This window comes from Lethenteron reissneri, unplaced genomic scaffold (assembly GCF_015708825.2).
Source record: "Lethenteron reissneri isolate LAM-NWPU_2019-01 unplaced genomic scaffold, ASM1570882v1 scaffold_416, whole genome shotgun sequence".
In the NCBI taxonomy this organism is placed as follows: Eukaryota; Metazoa; Chordata; class Hyperoartia; order Petromyzontiformes; family Petromyzontidae; genus Lethenteron; species Lethenteron reissneri.
In genome coordinates, this window is record NW_026891938.1 from 1 (window position 1) to 25,738 (window position 25,738).

Below are 25,738 nucleotides of genomic sequence, written 5' to 3' on the forward strand. Positions count from 1 at the left end.
ACACCAACACGCACCTTCGATTAACACGGTTGGCTACGTAGGATGCAAAGTAATTTTAACATACGTACATACAACAGGCCATGCTTTGCCATTAGGAACCAACTATTTTTTATTTCACCAGCTAAGGCCCACTGAGCTATGCAGCTCTCTTTCATGAGCGGCCTAGCGACAAATGACAGCCCAACTAAGTGGCTGTCATCACGTGCCAATGTATAGCCGCCAAATTCTCTAAACGCGTGACATTGCTGAAATGTGGAGCGAAAAAAACCGCGGACCAGGAAAAAATCCACGCGACCACGGGGAGAGACACACGCAAACTCCAAGTGTGTACAGGCGTCGGATCGAACCCACAACCTCCTGTATACCAGGCGAGGTAGTTAACATCTCCTAGCCATCGTGACGGTGATGAGAGAGAGAGAGACGCAAACTCCAAATATACAGCAGCAGGCGTCAGGGTTGGGATGGAACCCACGACCTCCTGTATACCAGGCGAGGTAGTTAACATCTCCTAGCCGCCGTGGTGCCCAGTACTTAAAAACTTCCCAGTTGCCATGGTAACCACACATGTTGTTAAAAACAAAGCAGATGATTATTGGAGCTCACGCGCAGCATTCCTTGCGCCCGCAGGCTACTCGCTATGAACTTTCCCTGGCAACACGGGAGCGTTGTTGTTACTCGCCAACACAACAACAACAACACGCTGCCTTGCACGTTGTTGTTACCCGCCTACACCACAACAACAACAACACGCTGCCTTGCACGTTGTGTTACCCGCACACACCACACAACAACAACAACAGTTCGCCTTGCACGTTGTGTTACCCGCACAAACCACAACAACAACACGCTGCCTCGCACGTTGTGTCATCGCCGCAGCTGTGCCAGCAAGACGCCCGCTGGCCATGACAATGCCAACGCGGCCGCAATAATCCGCGAGGGGCGTGAAGGCGACGACATATTGGGTTTAGGAACTACGGCTCGTGACAATGGGACAGTTGCGGGTTCTCTGCGCGCTCGCGAGGGCGATGAAAACTGAGGGGCGTGTGTCGGGGCGGGGGGGGACAAGGCGTGTAGGCGAGGAGGACAGGCCGGGGCGAGAGAACGCGCGCAGGCCAGAGACGTCGTGAAGGCCGAGGGTCGTGCCTCACAGCGGAACGCGAGCCCAAGGAGGGGGCCACTCCCGCGGGGGACGTGGAGCCGTGAAATCCGCTCGCGTGCACGCGGCCGCCAGGTTCCCGCATCGTGCGATCGTGAGGGATGGCGACGGGCTTCGGGAGGCCCTCGGTGTTCGTACGCCGAGCTTCCTTCGCACCGTAACGTAGCCAACCGTGCCGGTCGGAGGGCGGGTGGGGAAAGACGACGAATTGATGAGGGACCCTTTGTGTTTGACCGTCATTCCCCACACACGTTCGAATATCCGACCTTCTCACTTGTCCGCCTGTACTTCAGTCCCCAGCTGGTCGGATATGCGAAGTTGTACTTCATATATATATTTTCATACATTATATATTGGATTCATCTTCTTGGTTCTTTCGGTAAAGTCACGTAGAATGGAAATACGTGACTTTACCGAAAGAACCAAGAAGATGAATCCCTGCAGTCATGAAAGCTTTAAATCGAAATTACATATGGGATGTTTATTGGGTGTTTTTTTTCACTTGGCGATCGTGTCGACTCGGTGCTAATGAAGTATTTCCTGCCCGTGCGACATTCCGCACGTGAGTGGGCGCCTGGCTTTCAGCGTGGCGCGCCCCGCCGCGACGTTCCGGCACCGCGTTGTTAAAACTCCCGCGCCGTTAATATATCCCGTTGGTGGGTGCTTTGTAATTTATCATCATGGCAAAAACAAAATACACTTTTTCTTTTACCAGGTCAGGCCAGAGGTCGCAACCGGGTACCCGATACCCGTTACCCTACCCGATACCCGGCTACCCGTACCCGGCCGGGTACGGGTAGCCGTTTGCGACCCTGGTGCGGCCGGGTACGGGTACAGGTAGGCCGTGAGTCACTGGTGAGTAAACCGTTTGTCACTCATTTCCCAACGTCTTGTCTCTTCTCACAATTCAAGTTCCTAGAATCAACCCACCCGCGCCTGCAACATGGCTTCATCCCAGAGGTCGCAATCAGGTACCCGATACCCGTTCCTTACCCGTACCCGGCCGGGTATGGGTAGGGTACGGGTACGGCCGGGTACGGGTACCCGTTTGCGACCCTGGTGCGGCCGGGTACGGGTACGGAATCAAAACCCGTTTGCGACCTCTGGGTCGCAGCTGTTTTTGCAGTAGCGACCTGGCTAGCACTAATGATAGGCAAACGAAGTGGCTTGTCATCATCACGTGGGGATTTCTAGCAGCCAAATACTCTAAACGCGTGATGTGATTCTAAAGGCGGAGGGGGGAAACCGGGGGACCCGGAAGAAAATCCACGCGAGCACAGGGAGAGACCGCGCAAACTTCAAATATACAGCAGCAGGCGTCAGGGTCCGGATCGAACCCACGACCTCCTGTGTACCAGGCGGGTAGTTAACATCTCCTAGCCACCGTGATGAGAGAGAGAGAGACACGCAAACTCCAAATATACAGCAGGCGTCAGGGTCGGGATCGAACCCACGACCTCCTGTATACCAGGCGAGGTAGTTAACATCTCCTAGCCACCGTGATGAGAGAGAAAGAGACACGCAAACTCCAAATATACAGCAGGCGTCAGGGTCGGGATTGAACCCACGACCTCCTGTGTACCAGGCGGGGTAGTTAACACCTCCTAGCCACCGTGATGAGGAGAGAGACACGCAAACTCCAAATATACAGCAGGCGTCAGGGTCGGGATCGAACCCACGACCTCCTGTGTACCAGGCGAGGTAGTTAACATCTCATAGCCACCGTGATGAGAGAGAAAGAGACACGCAAACTCCAAATATACAGCAGGCGTCAGGGTCGGGATCGAACCCACGACCTCCTGTGTACCAGGCGAGGCAGTTAACATCTCCTAGCCACCGTGATGAGAAAGAGACATGCAAACTCCAAATATACAGCAGCAGGCGTCAGGGTCGGGATCGAACCCACGACCTCCTGTGTACCAGGCGAGGCAGTTAACATCTCCTAGCCACCGTGATGAGAGAGAGAGAGACACGCAAACTTCAAATATACAGCAGCAGGCGTCAGGGTCGGGATCGAACCCACGACCTCCTGTATACCAGGCGAGGTAGTTAACATCTCCTCGCCACCGTGGCGCGCCCCACGGACGGCTCCTCGAGATCAGTTGATCGTCAACCCCTCCGTGCGACCGCCAGCAGCGCCCCGCGCGGTCACCTTGAGCAGCGGGTGCGGCAGGCTGAGCTCCAGCTGAGCTTGCCGGAACGCCGGGTCTTGGCAACTCGGGCTGGAGCATGCGCAGGTAAGCGGCGGTAGCGGCAACAGCAGCCGGCGTCCTCTCCCAGTCGTCGTCTTCGTGCTGCTGCTGCTGCAGCTGCTGTTGCAGCTGCTGCTGTAGCTGCTGCTGTAGCTGTTGCTGCTGCAGCTGCTGCTGCTGCGGCTGTTTGCGACTGCTCCTGCTGCTGCAGAGGCTGCTTGCGGCGGCGTGGCCTGCTGCGGGTGCAGCAGCTCAAACTGCCCCGGCAGGACGAGGCTGGCGCGACGCTCCGTGCCGTGCCGCAGCCGCGTTGCCCGGCACGCCGCTCCCGTGCTGCCGCCACCGTCGCCGCCGCCGCCGCCATTGCCGTTCCCGACGCCGTCGGCAGTTCCACCGCCCGCATTGTCCGCTACAGCCGGGAGGCCGGGAGGAGAGAGAGCGGAGTGCGGTTGAGGGGGAGCTGTTGGGGACGGAGGTCGCAAACGGGTTTTGATTCCTTACCCGTACCCGGCTGCACCAGGGTCGCAAATGGGTACCCGTATCCGTACCCAGCCGGGTACGGGTACCCGTTCCCTACCCGAAATGAGTGACAAACAGTTACTCACCAGTGACTCATGGCCTACCCGTACCCTACCCGAAATGAGTGACAAACAGTTACTCACCAGTGACTCACGGCCTACCCGTACCCGTACCCTACCCGAAATGAGTGACAAACAGTTACTCACCAGTGACTCACGGCCTACCCGTACCCGGCCGCACCAGGGTCGCAAACGGCTACCCGTACCCGTAACCGGCCGGGTACGGGTAGCCGGGTATCGGGTAGGGTACGGGGTATCGGGTACCCGGTTGCGACCTCTGGGACGAATTCCACTTTCGCACGATGCAGTCTCGTCCCCGAGACATTCGAAGTATGTCGGTCTTGGGCGAATGGGCTCGTGCGTGTACAAGTACGTTCACTTAGTCGCACGCGGACGACTGCTTGAAGAGGCGCTGAAACGCGTCGTCCGCACAACGAGAAAGCTTTTCCGAATATTCACGCACGGGCGTGCATTCAAACATTTTCTAAAGCCGATGCAACTCATTGAACCCCTGGGGCTAGAGTAGGCCAAATATCCCCCCCACCCCCAGAAGGGCCCCCTAGAGCCCCTCCTCGTGAAGGAATTTCTGGCAGGCCGTGGTATGAGGCAGCAATTTCAAAAATCGCAAAAATGCTAAACAAGGGTGTTGAATGATCATCAGAAAGCCGCGCTGCCGAGATGTTAACTACCTCGCCTGGTATACAGGAGGTCGTGGGTTCGATCCCTGACACCTGCTGCTGTATATTTGGAGTTTGCATGTTCCCTCTCCCCGTGGTTCGCGTGGATTTTTCTCCGGGTCCTCCGGTTTTCCCCTCCACATTTAGAATGAACACCATGCGTTTAGAGTGATGATGACAAGCCACTTAATCGGGCTTTCATTCGTGGCCAGATCGCTTCTGATAAAGATCTCCATAGCTCAGCGGGCCTTAACACCTGGTAACATAGAAAATAGCTTCCAGTTCAAATAGTTTAAAATAGCTCGCAATTCATCTCTCGGCTTGCCGATACGTGCCAGTACAGCACAAGCGGATTAATTCCCTTGCACGGGGGGAGGATCGAGTTTACGGTCGGCCCCTTTGTCGTTTGAACGCAAGTGACGAGAGCGGGGCCGCACCGTCCGAGGGAAGGTCGGGCAGCACGCGCTCCCCGAGGATGCACTCGAGCGCACGCAGCTTGGCGCCGTCGCTGGTGCCGGCGATGAGGAGGCACGGGGCGCAGTCGCCCACCGAGTGGAGGTAGGCGAGCTCGTGTGCCGGGAAAGAGATGCAGCTGCGCTGGTCTGCGGGGGGGTGTGGGGAGGGTCACGCGGACACGAGCGGATTAACGTCGTTGTTTCTGAGCTCTAGACGGCGCACTGGTCGACGCGGACAACACACGCATCCGCCAGCACGAGCAGCGGCGGAGAGAGGGCGGATCAAAGTGGTCGTCGTCATCGTCGTCATCGTCATCATGATAACCGTCGTCGTCATATCCGAGCTCTAGATGATGCATTGCGCTGCGGTAACAAAACATGTACAGCACCACCAGGACTACCGGCGAAGAGAATGTATGAATGTCATCATCATCATCATCGTCGTCGTCAACATTATCATCATCTCCAAGCTGTAGATGATGCATTGGCCTGCGGTGAGAAAACATGCACGGCATCACCAGGACTACCGGTGAAGAGAATGTATGAATGTCGTCATCATTATCGTCATCGTCGTCAACATCATCGTCAACATTATCATCATCTCCAAGCTGTAGATGATAAACTGGCCCGTGGTGACGACACACACACACACAGGACCACGTACGAGGCTGAATTATCACCATTGACATCATCATTGTCATTATCGCCAAACTCCAGGTGATGCGCTGGACTGCGGTGACCACGCACAGCCACAGCAGTGGACGAACGACATCATCATCACGTGATTGACCATTTCTGTGTTTAAGTTCATATTCCAATGAGGTTCTTTGTAAGTCTACGGGTCAAATGTTTGCGTATGGATTCTATGTAAGTCTATGCGTCTTATGTTAGTGTATGGGTTCTGCATAAGTCTTTGGATTCTACATTAAGGTATGGGTCCTATGTAAGTCTATGGGTCCGACGTGAGTTTATGGGCCCTATATTAACGTATGAATCCGATGTGTGCGTGTCCTATGTCAGTAAATATATAATTTTTCCTGTCTGCTGTAACATCGTCAGTGCTCTTAGTTGACAACGATGCACCCCCCAACCTTCTTTTGCCTTAAGATACGAGGAAAAACAAGTGCGTCATAATCCGGAGAATACAACATTCAAATCATTTGCTCAAAAAATCCTCTTAAACCGTCACCCGGCCCCCGAGCAAAACGCGACGCTGCGGAATCGCACAACAACTTCATCGTCGGATTTTTTTTCTTTCTTGGCAGGGCAGCCACGCAAACCGGCGGGAGTACAGTAGCGGCTTTGTGAGCACCGCCATTTGTCGACGGCGGGGTGGAGGCAACGGGATGATGCGCGACAAAACAAAGAAAAAATTAACCCGTAAAAACAAAGTTTTTCACTATAAATCCTTTATATGCGTGGCGGCTAGAGTCCTCTCGTCCTCCGGCTTGAGATGGCTGCCACCTATGGGTCAGATGATTGCCTGCCACCATTAAGCAATTGGTAATTAAATATAATTAATTTTTTCCTAAAAAGTGTAAAATTATGGGGAAAAAATTTCACGAAAATAGATTGTCACGCACAACGAGTCTGTGTGCAAAATGTCAGCTCGATTGGATCACGGGAAGTGGGTTAAAAAACGACCGAAAGATTTACATGGTCGTAAGCGCGCAAGCAAGCAAGCGAACTTAATATAAAGGATTTAAAAAGAGCAAAATGGCAGCGGCGCTCGCTCTGTCCGATAGCCCCAAACCACGGGGCGGGGAAAACCTTCCAGTTTCAAGTTGATTTCGCGATAACCAAGGCGAGAGCTCAAAGAGACCAGGCTGAATGTCACTTGCGAGAGTGACCGAGGGCATTTCATTAGTCTGCCAGTCGGAGGAGGTCGTGGGTTCAATCACGTGTAATGCAATTGAGTAACCTGCCGTCCCATTCGGATACTGACGCACACTACGTATGTGTGTGTAAGTAGAACTTCTTTCGCACCGTACGTGGCCAACCGTGCTAATTGGAGGTGCAGATGACCAACTGTTGCAAATGACATCGGGGGGTTCTTTCGCGTCCGTTGCGAGTGAAGCTGACGGCGATCACGGTTATCAGATCCACAACAATAACAAGGTGACTGTAACGATGGTAGCTGGTGAACGTGCTATCACTCAGCCAAGTCACCAGCCAAACGCTTTTCCTTACTAAGGGCCGAACAAGATACTCCGATACTATTGGCAATCCACATATCAACACACGCCTCGGGATTATACAACAAACGGCGCACGTGCAGCGCTGCGGCATACCGGCATTGCACGTGTTGAACTTCTTTCGCACCGTACGTAGCCAAGCGTGCTAATCGGAGGTGCGGGGGAAGGACAACAAACTAAACACAAAGAGCAGTTGTGAAGGTGGAGGAAAGGGGCCTCACAACTCAAGAGGGGGCAGAAGAGAGCCCATCTCAACGCAATTTTGGGCCCACTATGGATAATCATTTCAACTTGTAACGCACACGCAGCGTTCGCTCGCCCTCAAAGAGAGAGAGAGAGAGAGCACGACTCAAGGGGCACGGGGAGGAACCACGGGATAATTTTTTTTGGAAGATTTGCTGGTTTATCCAGGATGTTTCTTTTCGATTTAAAGCTTTCGTGACTGCAGGGATTCATCTTCTTGGTTCTTTCGGTAAAGTCACGTAGAATGGAAATAATAAAATAATAAAAATAAAACATCATAAAATAATTCTCACGACGTTTCGGCCACAACACAAGCAGCCGTCCTCAGGTGGAGAACAGGTCTGTCGAGTAGACAGCGTCTCTCTGTCTTCAGCCGCTGTCTTCACGACAGACCTGTTCTTCACCTGAGGACGGCTGCTTGTGTTGTGGCCGAAACGTCGTGAGAATTATTTTATTATGTTTAATTTTATTATTTTATTATTTCCATTCTACGTGACTTTACCGAAAGAACCAAGCAGACAGGATGTTTCTGTTGCGCGTCGTCGCTTTAAGATGTTCTTCGTTCATATTTAGTTTGTTGCGGTTGCACCCGACTCAAGAGCCGCATGGCTCACAGGGCTATACCAAATAAATGAAACTTGAATGAAATGAAACTTGAAGTGGGAACGCAGCCGGGCAGTGAGCCGGCACCACCAGTTACCCCAGCTCTACAATCCCCAACGTATTAAGATGTTTTCAGCCAATTAACGGCGGTTTGTACGCGGGAGGTAAACCAGAGTACCCGAAGAAGATCCGCACGTGCGACAACACCCGACCCCGTGCAGCACGCCGAGTTCCACATTTGCTTGCACCCCGACGTCCACGGGAAGGGGCTTTCACGACACCTGAGCGATCCACCAACCCTCGCCTCCACGCTGCTCAATTCACAGGCGTGCCCGGCCCGCCGCCACCACCGCCGCCGCCCTGCTGCGACTCTTCCACGCTCGACAGGGACGAGCCGTTGCTCTGATCCGCGGTCGACTCGCCACAGGAGTTTTCCGCTCCAACCACGGCTTCTGCTCCTGGGATCTGGAAATCTCGGCCGCTTGAAACGAGCGCAGCTGAGACCCTGCCCATGAAAACAGGCGCATCTGTTTTCGTGGGCATGCGTCCATAATAGTTGTTTTGTTGGGGTTAGATGGCGTGAATGTAAATGTTGTCGTTAAACCCGCCAACACCCGACACAGCCAATTAGTAAGGTTTGTCACGCAAACGAAACGTGCCAATTAGTTACTAGTACAGCACACCGCTTGTGTGTTGGAGAGTAAAGCCACAACATTTACAATTCGAGTGCCGTGACGTTTCGCCGGCAAATTACAACAACCAGCGTCATCAGGCGGACAGCCGCAGATATGTGGAGAAATCTTTGTCCTGTTGCGGTCTCAAATAGAGGTGGGTAAAAAATGTGCCCGCAAAAACAAAGTTTTTCACTATAAATCCTTTATATGCGTGGCGGCTAGAGTCCTCTCGTCCTCTGGCTTGAGATGGCTGCCACCTATGGGTCAGATGATTGCCTGCCACCATTAAGCAATTGGTAATTACATATAATAAAAAAAATTCCTAAAAAGTGTGAAATTTTAGAAAAAAAAATTCACTAAAATAAATTCTCACGCACAACGAGTCTGTGTGCAAAATGTCAGCTCGATTGGATCACGGGAAGTGGGTTAAAAAACGACCGAAAGATTTGCACGGTCGTAAGCGCGCAAGCAAGCAAGCAAACGAACTTAATATAAAGGATTTAAAAATGTGACGTCATCAACTGTGAGTCAATCGGGTGCGAAGACCAGAGGGGGGGGGGGGGTGTTTAATGTGGTCGTATAAATTCCTTCATTTTTCGCGTCTACCGCTCTGTTAGCGCCCAACTCGTTTCACGCTTCACGTCTCGTGCGACGCGTCTGGAGTTGCGTAGCGACAGACACGGCTGTGTGGACGGCGATGCCAGAGGACCGAAGAAGCCTGCACCGTTGACGTGCCACGAAATGGAATCTAGCCGGCGACCTCTGGATTGCAGGCCTAACCACGTGTGCTAACCAGCACGCGCGCACCGACCGATCACCGACGAATCCCTTGCGACGACGTCAGAAGTCACCGAGCACGATAAAATGACACACGCGGCATTGCTGGCTTTGGAGTTCCCTCTCACCATCTCCTTAATGGGCATTATCATAATCTAGATTTGAAGCTTTCGTGACTGCAAGGATTCATACTCTTAGCTCTTTCGGTAATGTTACGTAGGTAAAAAATGAAATTAAAATTAATAAAAATAAAACAATATTTTTATTAATTTTTATTTCATTTTTTACCTTCGTGACTTTACCGAAAGAACTAAGAGTTAAGTATTATCATCATAATTTTTATCACGATTGTCGTTACGACCATGCTCTCTCCGAATCGGATCATAGGACGCTCCGGAAATTTTCTGTCGTACGGCTGCTGATGTAGATGCAAAGCAACAACTTTAATTTCGAAATCAAGTGGTCAAGCCAGCAGATCAGCGCGTCAGGAGCAGCAGCGGAATAGTGTATCGCCGTGATGTCTCTTTCGTATTTGCGGATCGGTGCATTGCGTTGTTATCCGTTGTACGGTCTATTCTGAATGACGACAGTCGCACACTGGAGGGGTTTTAATTTTCCATTGGTGCGTCAGGTATCCGCGTCTGCCACGGTTTGACCAATGGAACGAATTTTGAATGGACCATGAGCTTCGTGGAAGATCAAACCCAGGCATCGTCTGCGTTGAGTCCTTCACGAGGTGTTTGTGAGTTTCTCCGGTAATGAAGGTGCATCCCAAACTTGTGCACGATGAGATCGGCTCGGGCGCAGCAGCCAAACGAGTCGTGGCATTGCAGGACCGTGAGAGGCTTGGCGGAGGAGGCCGAAATCCAGCATCAGATGTATGCTGATCAGAGGTCGCAAACGGGTTTTGATTCCTTACCCGTACCCGGCCGCACCAGGGTCGCAAATGGGTACCCGTACCCATTTGGATTCCTGCAGTGCCGAAAGCTTCAAGATTGGTAAAACTAAACTATTTAAATTTTACCAGGCAAGGTTTACTGAGCTATGTAAGAGAATAAAGTTTAGATGGAAGCATATTATATAATTTTTACAACGTAGAAATGTTTTATGTATTACTTACTGTTAGTAACTCAGCTTATTGTAGAGTATAGTAAGTATACTGATGATGCTATGTAGTTTATACTTTAGTTTGTTATGCAGTTTATACTTTAGTTTTTTACGTGGTTGTTTAGTAACTGCAGCTACATACTATTAACATTCCTTTCCTTTGTTAATGCTACCCCCTCCCCCCCTTTGATGCTGCTAATCCTGCATAATGCACGGGCATAGTATTGATTTGGAACCCCCCCCCCCGCCCACCTCCTACGCATTTTCCATATGCTGAATTCCTCTTGATATGAAAATTATTTTGTTTAGGCGCTCTTCTTCCCACCTCCCCCCCTCTAACCCAGCTTAAATATACGCTCCAAGCTTGGTGGTGTTTCATTCTTCGCCTGAGGACGGCTGCTTGCGTTGTGGCCGAAACGTCGTGAGAATTGTTTTATTATGTTTTATTTTTATTATTTATTACTTCCCTTCTACGTGACTTTACCGAAAGAACCAAGAAATATGTAGATCTTTTTCAGAAGCGACCTGGCTACTACAAATGATAGCTCCATCACAAGTTACTCTTGAAGTGGAAATTCATAGCAGCTATATAATACTATGAACGAACGTTGATTCTACATTTGGAGGGGAAAAACCGGAGGGCCTGGAGAAATACCCACGTGACCACTGGGATAGAAGGAACACGCAAACTCCAAATATACAACGGGCGTCAGGGTTGTGATGGAACCCACGACCTCCTAGATAGCAGGTGAGGTAGTAAACATCTCGCCAGCGTGGCACTACTACTGCTGCTGCCGATGATGATAAGTGCAATGATCACATTAACACAACGGCGTTGGTGAAATTACAGTTTTCTGTCAGTCGCCTGGAAAACCGCTCGCACTCTCCGACTGTTTTCTGGTCCAACTTCGAGGCGGAAAACCGATTGGCTCCGCCTGGATTAAGGCCACGAAAAAAAAAAGCCAAACCACAATCGAGGCATTCCAACGGAGCGAACGCCAATTTAGAAAACAAGTCAGGGGGTGCTGCTGTTAACTAGCGTTTGCCTCGGGGATTATTTTCACGGGACATATAAATCTTTTTGTTGTTGTTGCGGATAAACTCACATTGAATACCGCTAGAGAATCCACAATATTTCTAGATTTGAAGCTTTCGTGACTGCAAGGATTCATATTCTTAGGTTTTTTCGGTAAAGTCACGTAGGTAAAAATTTTAAATTAAAATTAATAAAAGTAAAATAAAAATAAAATAAAAGTCACGACGTTTCGGAGGCAACACACAAGCCTCCGTCTTCAGGTGGAACTGTCACAGCACGATAGCTGTATCAAGTGAGAGCTTCTCACTTGATACAGCTATCGTGCTGTGACGGTGTGTTGCCTCCGAAACGTCGTGATTTTTATTTGATTTTTATTCCACAATATTTATTCCCCGTTTTATTTCCATCAAATTAATCCGTTACCTCGCAAATCCATTTGTGTGGTCACGCCACACGACTTTTAGAGCGAGTGGTCGTGACATTAAACCCTTACAGCAGCAGGATTCACAAAGCCTGACTCTGCTAAACGAGACCACAACGAGTGAGAACGGGCCACAGGATTTTTCCGCTTGAACAAAAACGCTCCTGGATAACGGTTGGCGAGGGCGGTAAGCGCAATGAACTTGGAAACCTGAGTTCGATTCCCAACCAGTGGTGAGTAATAACTAATTCGGTTCTGAGCCCCCCCCATTCACCAACCTGCAATGAGCATGTACGTATTTTGAACTTCTTTCACACTGTACGTAGCCACCCGTGCTAATTGGAGGTGCGGGGCGAGGACAACAACTCTAATCAAGAGACAATTATCTAGCATTCTCTGGAAGAACGTAATCAGCCAGGTAGGGTGTTGACTGTTATGTTAGCCGACTGTCTGTGTTGTATCGCATTACATTTCTAAGTTTACTAGGTTTGTTTTCTATTTCATTTATACCTGATGATGATTGCTTGTGTTGCAATCAAAACGTCGTATGCTTTTCTTTAATTTATTATTTTCTCTTTATACGTGACTTTACCGAAAGAACCAGAGAGTCATTCCTGCAGTCACGATAGCTCCAAATTAAGTTTAAAGAAAAGAAACAATTCTAAAGAAATGAGTTTCCAATCTAGATTTTAAAGTGAATAGCTCCAGTGGCTGACTAATATCAGAAGAGAAGAGCATTCCAGACGGCCGCAGAAGCGCATCTGAAAAGCATAGCGGTATGGTGACGTACAGCCAAACAATTTTCATCGCCTGCAAGTGTGGAAAGTCCCTCTTGCAGTGGTTGAATGACAATGGGCTGTAAAGCTTTCGTGACTGCAGGGATTCATATTCTTGGTTCTTTCGGTAAAGTCACGTAGAAGGGAAATAATAAAATAAATAGTAAATAAATAAGAAATAAATTATAATTTTAAAAAATGCCCCTTCTACGTGACTTTACCGAAAGAACCAAGAATAACGGGCTGTAAGTTATTATTTCTATTCGATATTGAGTCTGGTAATTACCGAGCATGACGGACAGACGACCAGCATCATTGTGTCACGAGATTCAGAAATGTCCACGCGGAAACTCTCGCGGCCGCAGCGCTGTCCGCCTCACGCCGCAAAACGTCGCCAGGAGTCACGGAACAACTTCTGAATTAACTCCCGCACAACCACGCAAAAAACCCAGACGATAGAAAGTCCGATTATTTACGTTCTTAACCAAAAAACGTTATACAACAGCGCACACTCAATTTTCACTTTTTGTTGTTGTTAATTAAGGCACGTAACACTCGCAAAGATGTCTGCAGAGCATCGGCAAACTCATCATTGCCAGGACGACACATTCCCGGGCCAAGTGAGGAATGTGTGACGATGCGTGACAATTTACTGTGTGTGGACAGGACTTCATAAGGCAGTCCACTTTCATTTGTTCCCGTCCAAAGGGCCTTCACAACTTCTTCACAAGTTAGCGGTAAATCTGGTCAACTATTGACCCAAAACCTTGGAGTTACCCGGCAAGGGAGATTCCACTGCGGACGCTCGCACGATTTTCGCTTGCGCACAAAATCGTTGGTCGCAGGACGCCGACGAAAAACTCAAACAAAGAGCCAAAGAGCGCAAGGTTTCACGAGCATGTCTGTGTCGGTGCTGCACGAGAAGCAACGTCACCCTTCTCGTGATCGCAGCGGCGGCGGGGGGGGGCGCCGAACGTCGCTTACCGTTCCAGCCGTGCGGCTGTCGTTTGTTTTTTGTCGCCGACTCGCGAGTCCGCTTTAGAAGTGGTTTGTCAAATTCTAGAGTTGATGTTTTGGTGGCTGCAAGGATCCATACTCGGTAAAGTCACGTAGGTGAAAAAAAGAACTAAATTGAATCGCGACGTTTCGGAAGCAACACAAGCATCCGTCATCAGGTGTGACCGCTCCAGCAAAATTACTGTAGCGTATTTTATTTTGTTTTCACCTATGTGACTTTACCGAAAAAACCAAAGAGAATAGTTTGTAAAATGTTACAAAAATATCGATTATTTTTTTTTGGGGGGGGGGGGGGGGGTTACCCCAATTCAACGGTGCACCAGATTTTTTTTTTTTTACAAACCACGCAAGGTAATCATTTGCGAAAGCAGGCTCTTGTTGAAAGCTGGCCCATTCGAGCGAACCAGAGAAGGGGAATAGTTTAATCCGTTGTGCAGATATCTGCACGCAGATGATACGACACAACGTGTCCCCGGACGAAGCTAGCCTGGGTGACACCAATATAAATACAACGCCTTTTGGCACCATTTGAGACGAGGCTCAAAAGAAAGCTGTCTCTGGTGTGGACCAATCAGTTTCAAGGACAATGCATATATTATCAGAGTGTGGTTTTTTCCATTTTGACCACAAGTATTGTAGTTAATGCAGACATGATTCCTTGTAAAAAAAGTTTCAGTTTTGTTGCCGGAAAAAAAAGAGAAAAACCCTATTATTATATTTTGGTACTGGCAAAGGAAGTCTAATGATAACGTGGGTTACCAAAATCCCAATGGCGCTCTCGACATTGTACCATGAGGTTAATTTTGCATCCCCCCCCGCTACACCCCCCTCCCCCCGCTGCCTTATACCTACGAAAATCACGTAGGAATGTCCTTAACGCTCGTGACGTCACGCCACATCGACCAGCCCCACGCATTAATATTCATGAGCAGGTGACGTCCCCCAAATGGACACCCCCCCCCCCCCCCATTATTATTGCCTACTATGAACCTAGAATGTCTGTGTGCAACGCTGGTGACGTCACTCCACGTCGACCAGCTCTCCTCGAAAATTCTGCTCCTTGATTCCTCCTCACGGATTGAGGAGTTATTTTGTCCACACCACAGATCACAACAACTCACTCACTCACCACACTGCATTAAACCAACTACTCACTCACCACACTGCAGGTCACAACAACACACTCACTCACTCACCACACCGCATTAAACCAACTACTCACTCACCACACTGCAGGTCACAACAACACACTCACCCACTCACCACACTGCAGGTCACAACAACACACTCACCCACTCACCACACTGCAGGTCACAACAACACACTCACCCACTCACCACACTGCAGGTCACAACAACACACTCACTCACTCACCACACTGCAGGTCACAACAACACACTCACCACTCACCACACTGCAGGTCACAACAACACACTCACTCACTCACCACACTGCAGGTCACAACAACACACTCACTCACCACACTGCAGGTCACAACAACACACTCACTCACCACACTGCAGGTCACAACAAAACACTCACCCACTCACCAAACTGCAGGTCACAACAACTCACTCACTCACCACACTGCAGGTCACAACAACACACTCACTCGCCACACTGCAGGTCACAACAACACACTCACCCACTCACCACACTGCAGGTCACAACAACACACTCACTCACCACACTGCAGGTCACAACAACACACTCACCCACTCACCACACTGCAGGCCACAACAACACTCACTCACCACACTGCAGGTCACAACAACTCACCCACTCACCACACTGCAGGTCACAACAACTCACCCACTCACCACACTGCAGGTCACAACAACACACTCACCCACTCACCACACTGCAGGTCACAACAACACACTCACTCACCACATCACACTGCAGGTCACAACAACACACTCACTTACCACACTGCAGGTCACAACAACACACTCACCCACTCACCACACTGCAGGTCACAACAACACACTCACCCACTCACCACACTGCAGGTCACAACAACACACTTACCACACTGCAGTCACAACAACACACTCACCCACTCACCACACTGCAGGTCACAACAACACACTCACCCACTCACCACACTGCAGGTCACAACAACACACTCACCCACTCACCACACTGCAGGTCACAACAACACCCTCACTTACCACACTGCAGGTCACAACAACACACTCACCCACTCACCACACTGCAGGTCACAACAACACACTCACTCACCACACTGCAGATCACAACAACACACACCACACACTCACCACACTGCAGGCCACAACAACACTCACTCACCACACTGCAGGTCACAACAACACCCTCACTTACCACACTGCAGGTCACAACAACACACTCACCCACCCACCACACTGCAGGCCACAACAACACACTCACTCACCACACTGCAGATCACAACAACACACACACACACTCACCACACTGCAGGCCACAACAACACTCACTCACCACACTGCAGGTCACAACAACACACTCACTCACCACACTGCAGGTCACAACAACACACTCACTCGCCACACTGCAGGTCACAACAACACAACTCACCCACTCACCACACTGCAGGTCACAACAACACACTCACCCACTCACCACACTGCAAGTCATAACAACACACTCACTCACTCACCACACTGCAGGTCACAACAACACACTCACTTACTACACTGCAGGTCACAACAACTCACTCACCACACTGCAGGTCACAACAACACACTCACTTACCACACTGCAGGTCACAACAACACACTCACCACATCACACTGCAGGTCACAACAACACACTCACTCCCCACACTGCAGGTCACAACAACACACTCACTTACCACACTGCAGGTCACAACAACACACTCACTTACCACACTGCAGGTCACAACAACACACTCACCACATCACACTGCAGGTCACAACAACACACTCACTCCCCACACTGCAGGTCACAACAACACACTCACTTACCACACTGCAGGTCACAACAACACACTCACTTACCACACTGCAGGTCACAACAACACACTCACCACATCACACTGCAGGTCACAACAACACACTCACTTACCACACTGCAGGTCACAACAACACACTCACTCACTCACCACACTGCAGGTCCCACCAACACACTCACTCACCACACCACACTGCAGCTCACAACAACTCACTCACTCACTCACCACCATGCAAGTCACAACAACACTCTCACCCACTCACCACACTGCAGGTCCCACCAACACACACACTCACCACACTGCAGGTCACAACAACACACTCACCACATCACACCACACTGCAGGTCACAACAACACACTCACTTACCACACTGCAGGTCACAACAACTCACTCACCACACTGCAGGTCACATCAACACACTCACCCACTCACCACACTGCAGGTCACAACAACACACTCACTCACTCACCACACTGCAGGTCACAACAACACACTCACCACATCACACCACACTGCAGGTCACAACAACACACTCACTTACCACACTGCAGGTCACAACAACTCACTCACCACACTGCAGGTCACAACAACTCACTCACTCACTCACCACACTGCAGGTCACAACAACTCACTCACCACACTGCAGGTCACAACAACTCACTCACCACACTGCAGGTCACAACAACTCACTCACTCACTCACCACCATGCAGGTCACAACAACACACTCACCCACTCACCACACTGCAGGTCACATCAACACACTCACCCACTCACCACACTGCAGGTCACAACAACACACTCACCCACTCACGACACTGCAGGTCACATCAACACACTCACCCACTCACCACACTGCAGGTCACAACAACACACTCACGTACTGCACAACATTTCCCTTTCTGTTTCTCCCTTGCATCGACCGACTTTGGAATTCCCTCCCTTCGTCTCTTTTCCCAAGGTCACAAAGACCTTTCTCAACCCAAGAAACGTACCGACTGTTATCAATTACAACAAGCGGTGTTGTGTGTAACAGGCCGCTTGGGCACTTTGGGCCTTGTGCTCAAGAGCTGCGATGAAAAAAATAAAACAATTACATAAACGTTTTAGCTCCGCTGCGGACGATGCCCCGAACCAGGATTTCCCGCAAGAGTGACACCAATTGCATGCAAGCATGAGCGTGCGTGCGTGAAAAGCGTATGCACCCTGTATTAATCGCTCGCTCTAAGCCACTTAAAACCAGCGCACACAATATGCGTCCCTGTGCGGGCCACTGTAATGAAGCTTCGGCGGGATCGTAAAGACGGAATTTCATCGTCATGAGATCGACTTGACAACACTTCTGGGAGACCTAACAAGCACGCGCACTGCACCCGCTCTCCCCTTCCCCCCCCTCTCTCTCTGTCTCTACCAGTCAATGCCCGCAGTCTATTATATTGCATTTGTCTCACGTCGGCTCACATGAACACTGCAAATTCATTTTTATTTTTATTTTGTCAAGGTCGCTCTTCTTCCCACCTCCCCCCCTCCAACCCAGCTTAAATATACGCTCCAAGCTTGGTGGTGTTTCATTCTTCACCTGAGGACGGCTGCTTGCGTTGTGGCCGAAACGTCGTGAGAATTATTTTATTATGTTTTATTTTTATTATTTTATTATTTCCCTTCTACGTGACTTTACCGAAAGAACCAAGAATACTGTAAATTCATGTTTATTTGTGTGAAGGAGGCATGGGGGGGTGGGTAGCGGGCACAGAGTTTAGTGCACCGCACTCTCAATGAACAACTTTGGAGATCTGATATGGCCCTGGGCATCATCCCTTTTCCCCAATTCGCACTGACCAGCGTGGTGAAGTATGGTGTACCAAAAAAAATCTGCATTTCTTTGACATGGAACGGGGGATTTAAAGCTTTCGTGACTGCAGGGATTCATCTTCTTGGTTCTTTCGGTAAAGTCACGTAGAAGGGAAATAATAAAATAATAAAATAAAACATAATAAAAATAATTCTCACGACGTTTCGGCCACAACGCAAGCAGCCGTCCTCAGGTCCACCTGAGGACGGCTGCTTCACCTGAGAACGGCTGCTTGCATTGTGACCGAAAACGTCGTGAGAATTATTTTATTATGTTTTATTTTTATTATTGTATTACTTCCCTTCTACGTGACTTTACCGAAAGAACCAAGAAGATAATTAAATCACTTGTGTTCTTCTCTCGTTTGCTACAAATATTCAGCATTAACGTTGCCAAACCATCACCCCCCACCCCCCATCGTGACCAACGAGTAGTGCCACTCTTGCTTATATAGCTCCTAGCCATAGTGACAGGCTGGTTCGCAATTTTAGTCAGCTTGGGTGCCACACCCACGCCGCTTGAGTCACTAAAACTCGTGTTGTTCAGGCTTGCATCCAACCTCAATTCAGTTCTACAATAGCCCCGGCCCCGGGGCCCCCCTCCCTCATTCCAATAAATATGAAATAACGAAGTAAAAAACCAATTCGGTATTTAATTGCCCGAGTGGAGCAGTCCCCGGGCAATGATAGATTGGGTCATGCCGCCTTACAGTGGCCTTGCCGCCGAGCGATTCCAACAGCAATTTAAGGTATAGTAGTAGGTTTTTACCCTTTAAACTGGTACAAAACTGACACCTTTATACAAGGCATCATGTTTCCAATAACCGCAACACAAGCAGTCAAAATGCAAAAGAAACAACTCTGATAATGGTAATGATATGCATATCATTACCATTATCAGAGTTGTTTCTTTTTGACTGCTTGTGTTGCGGTTATTGCAAATATGATGCCTTGTATAAAGGTGTCAGTTTTGTACCAGTTTAAAGGGTAAAAACCTACTACTATATTTTGCCACTGGTAAAGGAGGTCTCATAGTGTAAAAGCTATTTAAGACCTCGACACAGAGGCGTGGTTTCTCTGTGTGCCTATGTATCTTTGTGATATCTGTCTCTACTTATATGTCTGTCTATATGTCTCTGGTTCTGTGTTTTATCTCTGTTTTATCTCTGTTTTATCTCTCTCTCAAATTTAGCATTCTCAGGAAGAACGTAATCAACCAGGTAGGTGTTGACTGTTATATTCTTAGGTTTTTCGGTTAAGCCAAAATCACGACGTTTCGGAGGCACTCCGAAACGTCGTGATTTTTATTTTTATTTTATTTTTATTTTGATGTTTTACTACGTGACTTAACCGAAAAACCTAAGAATATGAATCTTTGCAGTCACGAAAGCTTCAAATCTAGAATTGTTGACTGTTATGTTATCCGACTCTCTGTTGTATTACATTACATTTCTAAGTATACTAGATTTGTGTTTCGATTTCATTTATACCTGATGATGATTGCTTGTGTTGCAATCGAAACGTCGTATGCTAGTATTTAATTTATTATTTTCTGTTTATACGTGACTTACCGAAAGAAATGTAATGTAATACAACAGAGAGTCGGATAACATAACAGTCATCACCCTACCTGGTTGATTACGTTCTTCCTGAGAATGCTAAATTTGAGAGAGAGATAAAACACAGAACCAGACATATAGACAGACATATAAGCAGACAGATATCACAGAGATACAAAGAGAGAGACAAACATAGGCACACAGAGAAACCACGCCTCTGTGTCGAGGCCTTAATTTTCCACTTGTGTATCTCAGAAGCCAACTAGGGTTGAGCCTGGACAGAGTTCCTGATGGGTGACCACCATACAGAACAGGTCTTATAGGCTAAGTGCTGTGTGTGGGGCTGCGTTGGCGAACAGCTGATGGACAGTGCAGAAAAACACTGTTGTACTGTACTTCTATGCTCATAATGAAGGTGTTTTTTTTGCCATTCTGGCAAATCGCCCGAGACCGCGCTGGATGTAATCACCAGCGAAACGTCGTAATACTCAAATTGTAAATGTTGTGGATTTACTCTCCAACACACCGGTGGGCTGAAGTTGTAACTCATCGGCGCGATGTTTACGTGACGAACCTTACTGGCTGTGTCGGGTGGTGGAGAGTTACGACACAATTACACGTACGTGATCTAAACCAAAAAAAATTAACCCGTAAAAACAAAGTTTTTCACTATAAATCCTTTATATGTAAGATCACCTCTTGACATGCCCCGTATATTCCCGAGGGCACTAGCGTTGACCCGTTTTACCACTTTCAAGAACCTGGCGGCTTCAATGTAACTGCTCTATAAAGTCTCCAGTGTACAGCGTGAGGGCAGGGATTTCATGCCATGTGGTTAGTCAACATTTGCGTCATCATGAAACGGGCGGCTAGAGTCCTCTCGTCCTCTGGCTTGAGATGGCTGCCACCTATGAGTCAGATGATTGTCTGCCACCATTAAGCAATTGGCAATTAAATATTTATTTATTTATCCCTAAACAGTGTAACATTTTTGGGAAAAAAATTTCACGAAAATTAATTGTCACGCACAACGAGTCTGTGTGCAAAATGTCAGCTCGATTGGATCACGGGAAGTGGGTTAAAAAACGACCGAAAGATTTGCACGGTCGTAAGCAAGCAAGTGAACTTAATATAAAGGATTTAAAAAAACCTAATTACGAATAATATTGGTCGCGAAAAGCCTACGCGCCAAACTGTACCCCTATGCTCCCGCGTATATGCTGCCCGCCTTCAAGCCCCCCCTCCCCCTTCCTACCGACCGGCATGGTCAGTGGAGGTGGTCACGAGAAACGACGGTGGCCGGTGGTCGAAAATAACGACAGCGTGGCAGCGAAGAGAATGAGCGCACCCAAGAGGATGTTGACTGCGGAAATGCAGCGACGAAACGGGCATGGGCAACACAGAGGTCGATGGGTTCGGGGGAGGTCTTCATCCAGCGGTGGGTGGATCATGACCATGGATAAATATAATTTGGAAATACAGTAATCCATCGCCACTTCGCGGTTCAAGTTTCGCGGCCTCAGTGCATCGCGGATTTTTCGAACTGATTTTAAGGCCTCATTATACCTGTGCAGTAACACCATCATCATCATCATTCATCATCACATTCATCGAACTGCACAGGTCTTTTCATCGTCGTCATTGTCATCGTCGTCGTCGTCATTACTGGAGTCAAGTCTCAATATACTACTGTCATTGGTGAGTATAGAACACCATAATACGTATCGTGAGAGAGAGTGAATGTATAATATTAAGGTTTTACAATTAAATAGATTTAAGTAAAATATATATATAAAGTATAAATATACATATTTTTAAACATTCTGGTACCACACACACATATATGGAAATTCCTAGGGGCCAATCCTACTTCGCGGATTTTCACCTATCGCGAGGGGATCCGGTCCCCATTAACCGCGATAAACGAGGGATCACTGTACCGAAAACACGTGCTATGACCACTGAGCCTTCACCACCAAGCGAAGCAACCCCATGCCCCCCCCAGGCCCTAATGGTCACCACATTTTCTGAAAGCCTCTCCCAGATGTGTGGATCGTGGAATTGAGGAAATGACCTATGCAAAGTAGAATTATTTATTTTATTGCCGACGAACACCGCACCGAGAAGATGAGGAACAAACCAGCGGGTCAGTGCCCATCTCAGACAAATGAGTAAAAGAATTGACTCAGGATGGCTAAGATATATCGATCAGGGGTTACAGTTCGAGGTTCATGGTGGCCACCACAGACAGGCAGAGAGAAACATCTATTCAGATGGCCAGGGAAGCTTATTGGTTAGGGTTAGGGTTTAGTGGTGCCCATCTCGGAAACGCAGAGAGGAAGTCCACTCAGCTGGCCAGGGGGACACACGCGATAAGAATAGAGGAAAACCACATTGGAAGAAGAAAAGCAAAGAATGTCGAAGTACCAAGACAGAGTACCGAGAAGCTGGCCTAAGAAGGATTTGGTTGGAAGTAATGAACCAGGGATGTGAAGGATGTAAAGGCCACTGGAGTAGACGTGGAGAATATGGCGCAGTTTACACCATTGAGACCTCCTTTGCCAGTAGCAAAATATGATAATTGGTTAAAAAACAACCAACTATTATCATATTTTGATACTGGCAAAGGAGGTTCCAATGGTGTAAATGCTTACCCCGAGCGCTCATACTCTGATGGTGCATTGTCTTTGAGTTATGCGCCTTTTGGCGTCATCTGGTCCAACACCATGTGAGACTAGGCTCTAAGGAAAGATGTCTCGGGTGTGGACCAATCAATTTCAAGGACAGTGCATACATTATCAGAGTTGTGTTTTTCGTTTGCATTCCGACCGCAGGTATTGTGGTCAATGCAAACATGCCTCCTTGTAAAACAGGTGTCAGTTTTGTTGCCAGAAAAAAATGGTAAAAAAACAATTATCATATTTTTTTACTGGCAAAGGAGGTTCCAATGGTGTACATGCTTAACCCCGAGCTCTCATACTCTGATGGTGCATTGTCTTTGAGTTGTGGGCCTTTTGGCGTCATCTGGTCCAACACCATGTGAGACTAGTCTCTAAGAAAAGCTGTCTCGAGTGTGGACCAATCAACTTCAAGGACAGTGCATACATTATCAGAGTTGTGTTTTTTGTTTGCATTCCGACCGCAGGTATTGTGGTCAATGCAAACATGCCTCCTTGTAAAACAGGTGTCAGTTTTGTTGCCAGAAAAAAAATGGTAAAAAAACAATTATCATATTTTTTACTGGCAAATGAGGTACCAATGGTGTAAATGCTTAACCCCGAGCTCTCATACTCTGATGGTGCATTGTCTTTGAGTTATGCGCCTTTTGGCGTCATCTGGTCCAACACCATGTGAGACTAGGCTCTAAGGAAAGCTGTCTCGGGCGTGGACCAATCAACTTCAAGGACAGTGCATACATTATCAGAGTTGTGTTTTTTGTTTGCATTTCGACCGCAGATATTGTGGTCAATGCAAACATGACTCCTCGTAAAAAAGGTGTCAAGTTTTGTTGCCAGATAAAAGGGTAGAAAAACAATTATTATAATATGGCGCGGGTTTAGGAATGCGTAGGGAAAGAGGACGGCCAGGAAGGTGGAGGCCACAGAAGCGACACCAAATCCAGGAAGAACAACACTCAACTTCTTGGTTCTTTCGGTAAAGTCACGTAGAATGGAAAAAATAAAATAATAAAATAAAACATAATAAAATAATTCTCACGACGTTTCGGCCACAACGCAAGCAGCCGTCCTCAGGTGAAGAACAGGTCTGTGGCCGAAACGTCGTGAGAATTATTTTATCATGTTTTATTTTATCATTTTATTATTTCCATTCTACGTGACTTTACCGAAAGAACCAAGAAGGTGAATCCCTGCAGTCACGAAAGCTTTAAATCGAAACAACACTCAACTTAAGGCAGCTGAGAAGAAATAACACGGCTTTCCTCAAGACAACATCTCCATATAATTATGACCGGCACAGCCACAGATGGCGTTGTTTCTTGCCACTGAATGGAGACCTGAGATCACCCAACGGCAGAGCTCCACAACTAATAATAACAATACGTGATATTGATAAAGCGCCATGCTACAATGTACTCAAGGCGATGCATACATCAGATACGTAAATAAATAAATGTTTCATTGCCCAAGGGGAGAACATCTTATCTATATATATAAAAGGGAAATTTGTGAATATGTGTGTCTGTTCGAAATGTTTAGCATACTTCCCGACATGCAACAAACTTGAAAAAAATTGGCATGTGGGTAGCATCCAGACTGTACACAATGCAAAAGTATAAAAATAGACTTTTGTTTTTTTGGGGGGGGGGCGCAATAATGGATATATTTTGCACGGCAAGTGAGCGGTGATGTCACATCTATGATGTCACCCGAATGCGGCAGCGTCACGTAATGTGCCTGCTGACGTCACGCAGTGTGCCTGCTGACGTCACGCAGTGTGCCTGCTGACGTCACGCAGTGTGCCTGCTGACGTCACGCAGTGTGCCTGATGACGTCACGCAGTGTGCCTGCTGACGTCACGCAGTGTGCCTGCTGACGTCACGCAGTGTGCCTGCTGACGTCACGCAGTGTGCCTGCTGACGTCACGCAGTGTGCCTGATGACGTCACGCAGTGTGCCTGATGACGTCACGCAGTGTGCCTGATGACGTCACGCAGTGTGCCTGCTGACGTCACGCAGTGTGCCTGCTGACGTCACGCAGTGTGCCTGCTGACGTCACGCAGTGTGCCTGCTGACGTCACGCAGTGTGCCTGATGACGTCACGCAGCGTGCCTGATGACGTCACGCAGCGTGCCTGATGACGTCACGCAGTGTGCCTGCTGACGTCACGCAGTGTGCCTGCTGACGTCACGCATCCCCCCCCCAACCCTCCACGTAGGCCGTGTATTAATCCAAGGCAAGAATCCAAGTCTCGGGCAAAGCCGATGAGTAAAGCTCGTAATTTATAAAGCGCCTTTATCCACGGCGCTTTACAACTGAAAAGCCTCCGTGTGCCTCAAAACTTATGTCAGGAGGTTACTGCAACATTTTAAAGTAAAACCAGTTCGACATTGAAGAGTTGGGCTCCGTGCGAGAGGAATCTGGAGAACCTAGTGAAAACCCACCAAGTCTTCTTGGTTCTTTCGGTAAAGTCACGGAGAATGGAAATAATAAAATAATAAAAATTAAATATCATTAAATAATTCTCACGACGTTTCGGCCACAACGCAAGCAGCCGTCCTCAGGTGAAGAACAGGTCTGTCGAGAAGACAAGAGTCTGAAGACAGACCTGTTCTTCACCTGAGGACGGCTGCTTGCGTTGTGGCCGAAACGTCGTGAGAATTATTTATTATGTTAAAATTGTATTATTTTATTATTTCCATTCTACGTAACTTTACCGAAAGAACCAAGAAGATGAATCCCTGCAGTCAGGAAGCTTTAAATCGAA

At 48.3% G+C, this 25,738-nt stretch overlaps 1 protein-coding gene across 1 annotated transcript in view; it reads right to left on the reverse strand.

Annotated features, from left to right (window-relative positions):
• Positions 1-1,148: 1,148 nt before the first annotated feature.
• Positions 1,149-25,738, reverse strand: part of LOC133339823 (dual serine/threonine and tyrosine protein kinase-like) — a gene marked incomplete at both ends in the record, with an annotated part of 34,171 nt that continues 9,581 nt past the window's right edge. Inside the window, 4 exons of the mRNA XM_061547961.1 lie at positions 1,149-1,304; positions 3,309-3,378; positions 3,571-3,757; positions 5,041-5,205. Of these exons, the coding sequence (XP_061403945.1) occupies positions 1,149-1,304; positions 3,309-3,378; positions 3,571-3,757; positions 5,041-5,205 (578 nt within the window). The remainder of the gene's footprint in view (positions 1,305-3,308; positions 3,379-3,570; positions 3,758-5,040; positions 5,206-25,738) is intronic.